The following is an 11,341-nucleotide window of genomic DNA, read 5'->3' as shown; positions in this document are numbered from 1 at the left end:
ACACACACACACACACACACACACACACACATCGTCCACAGAGCAGAAGCAGTCCACAGCACCCCACAGCATCCAAGATAATCAAGCAGTGTATACAAAATTCAACTCAAGCTCAGGATCTTGACAAAGTGCTTCAGTGAAAGTTTAATGGCGCAATTTCGCCGCGCTGTATTGCTCCCCTATAGCATACAATATCCTCTATAAGTTGTACATCTCCAAACACACTTCATATTCAAATCAAAATAACACAAATCTCCCCGTCAAGAACTCATATATCATTTCACACTCAGTCTCAAGTTCATTTTTTTCTTCTTTTTTTTCTTTTTTAAACAGACAAAGAAGTCTTTCTATTTTACATAAAGATTTGATTCTTTAAAATACAGCACTTTAAAAAAAAAGAAGGAACATTTTGCAGAGCATTGTTGATAAAATAGTTGAGTGCGAAGGCACTTTCTGGATTAAGTATAGTAAGATTTTGCTGCTTGTTGGAGTTTGAAAAGGTTCTCTTTTATGGTTTAACACTCACCATTTATCTGTGTATGCTAAGAGTATGTACAGGAATGTCATTCTGTAGCATTACCTTGCCTCTACAAAGAATAATTATTTCAGACATTTTCTAATTTCCACAGGGAGAATAAAATACAGTTTTATGAAAAGCACAAACCCGTATTTGTGCACAGTCCTGCCCATGGTATACCTGCCATCATCAAAGTCTTTTGGAATTTCATTATTAAAAAAAGAAGAAATAATTTATACCTTCCAGGAGAAAAAAAATAGAACTGCATAATAATATACTTCTTATACTCCTTTTTTACATCTTGAAAAGAAAGAAAGAGAAGAAACGGAAGAGAGACAAAAGATCATCAAAGATTCGGTTCGCTTCCAGTCAGTGCTGCAGGAATGAACACGGATAGATAAGATAGATAAATAGAGAGAGAGGGCGATTACTTCAGTAACTGCGTGATTATTATGAATGCTGCACAGAACCTGGAGGGGGTGGGGGTTGGGGCATTGTTGTTGCTATCTTACAGTTGGCTCATCGCAGTCTGTTTCTCCAGAACCTCCAAGTAGTCTGGTTCTGTTTTTAGCTTCCCAGGGAGCAGAAGCGGGTGCTCATTGTTTTTGGAAAGGTGTTCAGCCCCGTAGTATTTCCTGGGGGTCCCGTACAGGACAGTTTTGTTCAACCTGTCCTGGTTGGTGATATGCCGCCGGGCTGTTGCAGCCTCGTAGGGGGGCACGATGCAAGGTCTCTTAGGTAAAGTGCAAAAGTTGTAATGGAAAGGAGGGGCGCCTGCAGCTGTGGGAAGCTCCTTGTGGGGCCTCTCCCCTAAGTTTTGATACAACATCTCGGGAGGATCCGGGGTGGCCAAACCACATGATGTTGGCGATTTGTCTATAAAATCCATTTTGCTGATTGTGAAGGCCCCTGGGCTGCGGCTGAGGACGTCCTTCTTTGCGTCAAGGGGCCCAAAGCTGAGCTCCTTCAGGTTGCGATAATACGCCACCTGTTCGCCATCCTTCTGCATATAAATGGGGTTTTGGCACATGGAGCCTACAGGTGGGGGAATGTAGTTATAAACGTGGCTCTCAGAGGTTTTGTCTTGGGTGGGTTCAGGAGTGTAGGAGCCATACTGCACTTGAAAAGAGTTGAGATCCAAGTTGTTGGCGCCTGTGGGGACATGCTCCACTCCTTTGCGCCGCTTCAGGACAAAAACAAAGAGGCCTGCGCCGAAGCAGACTGAAAGGATGAAAACAACAAGAAGCCCGAGAATCAGGACTGAGAGTGGGACCTCGGGGTGTAACTCAGGAGTGTGGATTCGGGATTCGGTGGGGCTGACTGAGCTAAAAGACGAAGACGAGGAAGGGGTGGTGGCCTCAGTGCCAGGGCTTATTAACGTTGGGGCTTTTGTAGGGGGTGCATGTTGTGGCGGGGGCGCCTCGCTGGGCTCGGGGCAGATGGCCTCATTGCGAAGCGAGCGCAGCAGGCGCCCTGCGTGTTTGGACGGCGAATCGCAAGTGATTTCGTTAACCACAACGCTGGTACTGGACAGCTCCATCCAGTTTTTGAGCGCCACAATGTCACACGTGCAGTCCCAGGGGTTCTCCTGAAGGTCGATCTGGATGAACGCTGACAGTTGGTCTAGCACCCCTCGCACTGCAAGGTAGGAGAAATGGTTATTCCTCAGGTTGAGTCGTGTCAGCATGGTGCCGCCGAAAACATTGTCTGGCAGCGATCTCAGCAGGTTGTTGTTCAAGAAAAGCAGCTGAAGGTTATGCAAAGAGTTAAAAGTTTGCGGAAAGATTTCTTTGATAATGTTATATTCCAAATACAGATACTGGAGCGACTGCAGGCCAGCGAAGAGGGATTGAGAAAGGGATTCAATGTAATTCCCATTCAGATAGAGCCGCCTGAGGTTTGTTAGATTCTCAAATGCAGCTTCCTGAATCACTGCTATCCTGTTGTTTCCTAAGTGGAGCAGCTCCAGCGAGCTGTACTCGGTCAGATCCGTTCTGTAAATCACTTGTAAGTAGTTACCGGTCAGGTGGAGTTTCTTTGGGTACGTGGGCTTGGGGTTCAGCTCGCTGATGTTATGCAACTTCCGCTCTTGGCAGTTGATGTTCAATCCACTGTCCGGGTTTTGTGATGTGCACACGCACACACTGGGACACAACATGGGCACAGGGGAGCGCGTCTGGTAAACCATTATAGGCCCAAAGACATGTTTGTCCTTTGTGATGCGAGGGGTGGGCCTGTAGCGCATTTTGGGCGGGCGGGAAGCTTTCGGGGGTCGGGTGGGGGTGATCACGCCCGGGTGGTAGGTCGGAAGCAGGGCCCCTTGAAAGTGAGAGTCAGAGGCGGGGTGAGCACGCTCACCAGCATTCCTGCGCGGGCACAGGTCCTGCTTTATGAGCTGAGTGATGTCTTTACCGTGCAGCCTGAACGGCGTCTCGCATACTATGTCCCCCACAAAGACGGAAATGGTGTCCAGCCAGGATTTGAGGGGAATCAGATCACAGGTGCAGTTCCACGGGTTCTCCTCCAGCTGGATCTCCATGATGCCGCCTATGTGCTCCAAAACCCCGGCAAACGGCAGCATCTTGAGCCGGTTGCCGCGTAAATCCAAATGGGTGAGGAGCACAAAGCGGAATATGTTGGGAGGCAAAGACAACAGCAGGTTGTCGTTCAGGATCAACACTTTGAGCTTGTTCAGCTTACTGAAAGCGCCCAGCTCTATGGCGCTGATGTAATTGTAGTCCGCCTGTAAATACTCCAAACTCTCCAGTCCCGCAAATGTGTCCTCTTTAATCACTTCCAGGTTGTTGTTGTTCAAGTGGAGCCGCTTCAGGAAGCGCAGCCCGTTAAACGCGCCGGTTCGGATCTCCTGCAAGCCGTTATTCCCCAGATGCAGAGAGGTGACATTGCCGTAATTGACAAACTCATTGGCGCTGAGCCGTGACAGGAAGTTTCCGTTTAGAAAAAACTGGGAGATTTTATTCGGGGGCGCCTGGAACTGACTGACGGTGGTAAATCCTTTACTCTCACAGTTGATGTTCAGGATGTTCTCCCGCTCGTCGCAGGTGCAGCGGCTCTTGCAGATCTCTTTGGAGGCTGAAGTTTTGCGGCTCTCCGTTTCGGACGGAGACAGGCTGGTGACCGTGAGGACGCTCAGCAAGAGGACGCCGCTCAGCATTTTTACAGCCAAAAATGGTCGCTGGAATCCAGCATTTAACTTTGCAGCGTGAGCCTTGGATAGAAAGAAAAAAAGAAAACAGAGGGTGAGTGCTCAGAGCAGGGAGAGGGGGGGAAAGGAGGTTGACGCGCTCACACACACACGCACGCACGCACGCACACACACACACACACGCACACACACACACATACACAAACACACTTGGGAGCGTGACATCTCTCCATTTACCTTCACTTTGAATCCAAATTGTTTTTTCTCCAAAATCCTTGCCCCCCAAAAAAAATCAATCCTGAAAAAGAAAAACAGCTAAACCATCGCAAATCAACGGGATCCTGTGTGGTGGATGGACTTGGCACATTTTGAGAGACAGAGGAGAAACGAAAGGGAGAAAAAGCCGCTTACTGCAACCCTTTTTTCCTTACAGAGAGCGCCGATTTATTCATTGGCTTCACGCAGATCACCAGCAGCTGCAGCCAAATTCTCAGAGAGAGACACGGGCTGGGAAACGCTTCTTCTCTTCTCCTTCACACAGAAAAAGCGCTTCATTTTAGTCCAGGCAAAATAAATCACTTTTTTCTATAGAGATCCAGAAATAATGCGCAAAGACGCACCATGACGCACGGCTGCCTCTATTTATCGCCTTCCCTAAAAGAAAGGAGACCGGTAAAAGTGAACTCTAGCGGAGAAAGGAAGAGGAAAAAAGCAGCGCGCTTGACAGAGAGAGGGGAAATATATATTCCCGGAGCTGAGGCATAACTACTGTGCCGTCGATCCTCCTCCTCCGCTCCGCACACTGAGAGCAGCACTGAGCGTCTGCTGCTGCCTGACTGCGTTTGTGTGTGTGTGTGTGTGTGTGTGTATGAGTGACTGAGAAAGAGAACGAGAGAGAGAGAGAGAGAGAGAGAGAGAGGAAACCAGGGGCCGTTACGTCACCGAAACAGTCAACATGAACGGACACACACACATACACACACACACACACACACACACACAAACACACACCGTACAAGCAGTGTCTTGGCAGTAAGAGACCACTTTCCTCCAAAATGATTCGATTGTTTTAACAATTCCTCAAATTGAATCCCGTTTTATCTTAAACAAAGTGATACATTTCTCCCTAAAATAGTTCAAATGTCAATTGTTTTCACTTACAATTTTTGTTCTTAACACAATTACTACTACTATTAATATTTGCATTGTTGTTATTGTTATTACAGCATCATTCTGTCTGGTCCCTGTCTTCTAGAAGAAGAAAAAAAAAATACAAAAATCAAACTTAAACTGGAAGCAGTTACATTTTGTTGTTCAGATTCTTTTTTGCATTTTGCCAAAATCTTCAGTTTTACCATTGCAAAGCATTTCAGTGCATTCCTTTAGTCTAATATACAATAAATAACTTTACACCATAAAGCCTCTAGATAAACATCTGCGTCAACATCAAAGTATGATGGTAAAAATCGACACTATATATAATCATGCAAACGTGATGCTATGGACTCAGAGCCACATCCACTGTATTGCTGCCACCTCTTTAGTCAGTTTATCAGGAGCTTTTTTGTTTTTGTTGTTTTTACCCATGACGCCACTAGGAGGCAGGAAAGGTCTCTTTTCAGGCTCTCTCTCTCTCTCTCTCTCTCTCTCTCTCTCTCTCTCTCTCTCTCTCTCTCTCTCTCTCTCTCTCTCTCATTAGTTCCTCTATTTCCCTGGGTGCAGTCTTTATCTGTCACTCACTTACTCTCACACACAGACATTTGTTCTGCCAGTTCATAGAGCTAAACATACCATTGTTATCAGAGAAAGAATGACACTTTTAGACCAAATCCGCAGCAGCGTCCTCAGTTTTCCTTTGTGACAGAGAGTAGTATATACAGGAACAAGTTTTACAATAATGTGGAATACACTATATTAAATTAACAACAAATACATAGGGATATAATACATTGTGTGTGTGTGTGTGTGTGTATGTGTGTGAGAGAGAAAGAAATGGAGCAGAGGAAACAGGATAAACTATATCAGCAGTAAGTGATATAAATCTTTATTACATGAATATATAGGAATGTGATACATTAACATTGTCTTATTTTGTGTGTGTGTGTGTGTGTGTGTGTGTGTGTGTGTGTGTGTGTGTGTGTGTGTGTGTGTCAGTCAGTCATAGGCTTGGAATTGCATGTTGATGTTGTGCTTCTTTCCTTCGATAAAAACTACTTTAACAAATCAAGGGTTGATTTTACTGTACAGTATTTTATGTATTGACTAATTTTGATTTTATTGACTAAATATTTGTATGGTCCTTTTGTTTCTAAATGTACTAGAGATAAGTCTCATAGTAATGCACCACTTGTTTTGTGTTCTAATGTATTCTTACTATGCTTACAAAAATGGGAACGTTGGGAATGGAGAACTTTGGTTTAGATTGTAGACTGGAACTGTGATGTAAATTTGACTATTGTGTTGTTCCCAGTATTTCATAAATAAAGAATTATAAAAATAAATAAATAGAAGGATGAAATCCATCACTTATCCAAAAAGAAAGAAAGTTTTAGGCTGTTCTGATGGTCCTAGATTGTGGATCATTTTCTTTATGTAAAAAATCCTGTTGTATTTAACAACCCAGCAGGTTCTTCAGTGTCCAGCTGCGTGCATGTTGCACGGACGTGGTCAAGGTCCAGCAGAGCCAGCTCTCTAAAAACTGGTCTTGGACATTTCACTCAACGCTGGGTTCAAATATTGTTAATTTGTAAGTATTATTTTTTATGTAAAACAAAACACAATACCAATTGTTACAATTAATTATTTCCATGGAAATCCGTTCTATTTGATGACCTTGCTACCCTGGCATTCGGCCGTTGTGGTCTCCAAAAATTGACAACACCAAAATATTTGTGAGTTTATTCCAATTTAGGCCAACCTATAAATATATCATCCTAATTATACAGCAGCATTGATGATAGAGAATGATGCACGTAATGATGAGAGTGGCATTCAGCTTCTTTTTTTTTATTGAGAATAATGGCCACCTCAGATTTCAGCAATGATTGATGGGGAGAAGACATGTTGAAGGGAGAAGCCTCCGGGTTTCCACATGAGACCAGCTGGGTATATATTGTCAGAGCACTGCTCCACAGCACATTTGTCAAGTCAATCACAGGCCACTGAGGAGGACTGTACCTGAAGCGTGTGTGTGTGTGTGTGTGTGTGTGTGTGTGTGTGTGTTGTGTGGGCAGAGAGAAATGGAGTAGAGGAAATAGGATAAACTATATCAGCATTTTTAAGTTGATATGAATCTTTATTACATGAATATAGAAATATAAATCACAGTACTGGTAAAGGTTGGTCCCACCAACATTTACAGTATATAAATGTTGCTAATAACTACTGTTGCTAATAAAGCGTTGCATTGTAAACGTAAATGGACTGTTTTTACATAGTTCTTCTCTAGTCTTAATACCTACTCACAGCATGTTACAGGATCCATTCACCATTCACACACATTCACACACCGTGGCCGAGGCTGCAGTACAGGGGGCCACCTGCTCATCAGAAAACACTCACACACATTTACACACCGATGCGAACCGTAGTTTGTTGCCAAAATGCACACATTTTACCCTCAAGCCATCACTATAGGGTGGTTTAAAGTAAAAGGAAAATGAATTACAAAAAAGCAATGGATTTCACATTGTCTATTGTATACAGGTAGAACATGAAAAGTAAGGCCGTTTTTGTAATGTCATCAACGGTTACTATATAGAACATCTTTGTGTCAATGTGATTGACTATCACTATTCACTATTGACTATCTGATTCTCTTTGTTTTGGGGGGGGGGGGGGGGGGTGTGCTTGTGTTTTGACCGAATTATTTTATTTTGAATCAAGTTGGTTGTGTTTTGATAGAGTTTGTTTGTTATAAGAATTTTTTTTATTTTTGCATTCTGAAATGTAGAGTTGATATATAATGAAAAAAATGTGGTTTCGAGTAGAAAATGCACTATTTGGCTAATTGTGTGAGGTAGGTGGGTTGCTGTGATAAGAGCTTTAAAAAGAAATCTTAAGTAGAGGTAAACGCTTGATAGCAATTGAACAAAACCTCTTAAATACTTAAAGCTTTAGTGCGGAACTTTTTGATATTAATAAACGTCCGTTACATTCAAGCCATTGCCAAATGAGTTGTTACAAAGCTTATTAAGCTCCAGACAAGTCTATCTGTATTTCTCATTATGGCTATGTTCAGAAGATTGTGGCGTCCGGTGATTTTCCCGCACAGGAACTCAAGTGAAGATAATTACTTAGATAATTAGGACTGGGGCAAAGTAAACACACACACACAAATCTTTCACGTTAATTTAAATTTGGGGAAAATAAATGAATTCTCACTGTTCTTTACCAAGAGCAGAACTGACCTTTGTGAAACTGGGGAGCCGTAGAGTCCAAAACAAAGGAATCTATTCTGCCGCATGCTGAGTGAATTAGGGCTGAACCCCCTTTGACCAGGGCTGGATTAACCTGTTAGTGGACATCAGGGTAAAATTGTGAGCTGTGGGCCCTTCTTGAGCCCACAGTGTTCCCCAACTTAGTTTTTTTATGAGTTAATTAAAAGCTAATTCATTTAAGTTTATTACAGGGCCCATCTACTGTATAAGACCCAAAGGGCCTTCAGATTTGATAAAAAGGCAGAAGGCACCTTAAGGCCAATTCCATCTCACTTTATATTAGTCCGTTAACCACATTTCCACTAACTAATTGACACAGTAAATGTAGTCAGGATAAATGAGTAGCAGATAATACAATCAAATAGTGAGTTGATTGTGATGGTTGACTGTTGATCAGGAGTGTAGGGAGTGTGAGTACTGTGTTACATCTGTGGGAAGAAAAGGTCTGAACTTGACTGGCAGCATTTTCTGGGTGTTTCCATTGCAACTGACTGCAGTTCCTTCAGGTTCAGCTTTTGCAGAAAGGAAACTAACAAACAACAAAGCAGAAAAAACAGAGCAGATGTAAGAGATGAAAGGCCTCCATAATCGTAGTAAGAAATCACATAAACCAGCCCTCCTTCTTAGCAATGGTCATACCAAGAGCCTCAGGTTTTGGATCCTTCTGCTCTGATTGTGTTGCAACATTTTGTACAAGTGCTAGTTTTCTTTACCAGGGAAGCAAGTGTAGTTTCGACCCTGCAAAGTCCAAGATAGCTCCTTGGTGAAAACACAGAGCAGCAACAGATGAAAGGCCTCTGTAATTGTAGTGAGGAATAGCCTAGACAAGCCTCTCCTTCAAACAATGGTCCTAACAGTGGCCTCAGGCTGCGGATCCTTCTGCTATCATTGGGTTGTAACATTTTGTACAACTGTAGTTTTCTAAAACCAGGGAGTCAGTTGTAGTTAGGGCAGCTGTGGCTAAGGTGGTAGAGCGGTCGCCCACCAATTGGAAGGTTAGTGGTTCCATCGCTGGCCATGCAGTCAAAGTGTCCATGGGCAAGACACTGAACCCTGAATAGCTCCTGATGCTGCACCATTGGTGTGTGAGTGTGTATCTGATGAGCAGGTGTTTGTACGGCAGCCTCGGCCACAGTGTATGAATGTGTGTGAATGGTGAATGTAATGTGTCAAAGCGCTTTGAGAAAAACACAGTACTCTATATAAATACAGTCCATTTTCATTTAGTTTTCAACCCTGCAAAGTCCAAGAAGGAAGGCATGAGGATGGCTCAGCCACAAGACATAAGAATGGTTAGGGAGGCTGCAAGTGAAAGGATTGTCTCGCTCCAGTGTATTACTACTGCTCAAAGTCATCAATAGACTTGAACCTGAGGTACATTGTGTGTTGAATGTGGAGTCCAGTTAAATGGGTGAACTCTCTTTTGCCCTCTTGATTCTTCAGAGCAGCAGACTGCACTAGTGGTTCCCGGTCCATGATTCAGCAAATGGCCAGCTGGCTTGCCCTGATCAAATAAATGTCAATAAATGTCAACATGTTGTATTTTGTCTGTAGGATACAGCGGGTAGCCAATAGTCAGCTCTGCAGCTACACGACACAGAAATGTCACTTGCCTGTGTGAAGGGCATCTGCAGCATGATCTTGAGAGCTGTGGTACAAAATCCTCCTGTGTAGCTAACTATTTAGTGGTATGAGGGGCATGATGACCAGAATGCAAGCATGGCTTTCAGATGAACTGAATGAAGTAAAACTGATTTAATGAATAAAGGCTTGTTGATTTTTCTTTCCATTGATGGAGCAGCTGACAACAGCACAGGCCAAAATTGAAATCTAGTCATTTATTTAAATCAGAATCAATTACATTGAAATCACGTCGAAGTGGCTTGTTTACTTTTGCCTACAACGTGGATCAGTCCATTAGCCATATTGCACCATTCACTTACTCAGCTATTAGAGAATGGTACAAATAAGTCTGTTAAACAACCTCTGTTAACTTATTATCAATTAGCAATCAAGGTGCCTAGTTTGCTGAGAGCATGAATGATTAGAGCTAGCATGTTCCTGACACGCTAGCATATTAGCTGTTAGCTTATGGCAAGGCAAGGCAATTTTATTTGTATAGCACTTTTCAGCAGCAGTGCAATTCAGAGTGCTTTAGGTAAAACATCAAACACATTATTATAAAAAATTATATAAGTGTAAATAATACAACATTAAGAACAGTAAGCGCACTGTGATGGCCAAATCAAGCCTCATAAAGCTTTGGGTTGAATCACACTGATTTGCCGTTCTGGGCTCAGAAAATAAATTACATAGTTCACAAAGCTTCACAAGGCTTCATTTGGCAATCACTACTCAACAGCTACACTAGTTTGCCAACTAGCTCCGCTAATATGTTAACAATGTTGGTGTTACCTCGCCTTTAGAGTGCTGTTATTTATAGAGGATAGGATCATAAATAAACACCATACATTATTTTCTGCTTATATGTGATTGACCAGAAGTTGTGGCTGTTTGCCTAAGAACGACTGCCCACAGGCCTCCCCGTCTTTCATTTAACACTCCATCAAAATCTTTGTGTGTGTGTGGGAGTGTGTTTGGAAGGGACAGTGAGGGTTTTAGGGTCAAACTGAGGTAATAAAGAAGTGAATAAGATGAGAATTGGGAATGGAAAGAAAGAATTGTTAAAAAACAGATTGAAGGATTGCGATTTTAATGGTTTTGACACCTACTATTAGTAACATGTCATGTCAAAAAATTACAAATCAAAAATATGTGAAATAGCCTACTCTTTACTTTTGTGAATGTAGATGTTTTATTGTTTCTTTTTTTCAGTTCAAGATAGCTTATTTTAATTGCAATACTAGCATCTGTGAAAACTGCTAACACAGGCATGCCTTGACTCTGGTAAGACAAGCTGTTTTCCCATCACATTGTCACTTACAACTCGTCAACATGTCACAAAGTAGACATTTAGGTCCTTTAAACCCCCAGGCTTGATACACCCACCCACATACGTTTGGTGCGATTTAACCCCCAAATTCCACAGGATGTAGAACAGCGGCGGAGTCAATAGGTTCCATTACAAGAAGGGCCAGAGTCGCCGCCATCTGCTGAGGAGACTCAGGTCCTTTGGTGTGTGCAGGACTCTCCTCAGGACTTTTTATGACTCTGTGGTGGCCTCTGCCATCCTCTATGCTGTGGTCTGCTGGAGGGGGG

At 42.9% G+C, this 11,341-nt stretch overlaps 1 protein-coding gene and 1 long non-coding RNA gene across 2 annotated transcripts in view; both read right to left on the bottom strand.

Annotated features, from left to right (window-relative positions):
• Positions 1–11,341, bottom strand: part of LOC116685996 (uncharacterized) — a 23,228-nt gene that overhangs the window by 8,459 nt on the left and 3,428 nt on the right. The gene's annotated exons all lie outside the window — the stretch shown is intronic.
• LOC116685995 (SLIT and NTRK-like protein 2) lies at positions 125–4,528 on the bottom strand. Its single transcript, XM_032510922.1, has 2 exons — positions 3,921–4,528; positions 125–3,746 (listed from the first exon to the last, which is right to left on the bottom strand). Exon 2 carries the CDS (start codon positions 3,690–3,692, stop codon positions 1,026–1,028), a length of 2,667 nt encoding a protein of 888 aa, XP_032366813.1. The 5' UTR covers positions 3,693–3,746; positions 3,921–4,528; the 3' UTR covers positions 125–1,025.

Source organism: Etheostoma spectabile, unplaced genomic scaffold (assembly GCF_008692095.1).
Source record: "Etheostoma spectabile isolate EspeVRDwgs_2016 unplaced genomic scaffold, UIUC_Espe_1.0 scaffold280, whole genome shotgun sequence".
Taxonomy (NCBI): domain Eukaryota; kingdom Metazoa; phylum Chordata; class Actinopteri; order Perciformes; family Percidae; genus Etheostoma; species Etheostoma spectabile.
The sequence above is the reverse complement of the archived record's forward strand: the minus strand, read 5'-3'. Positions and strand labels throughout refer to the sequence as shown.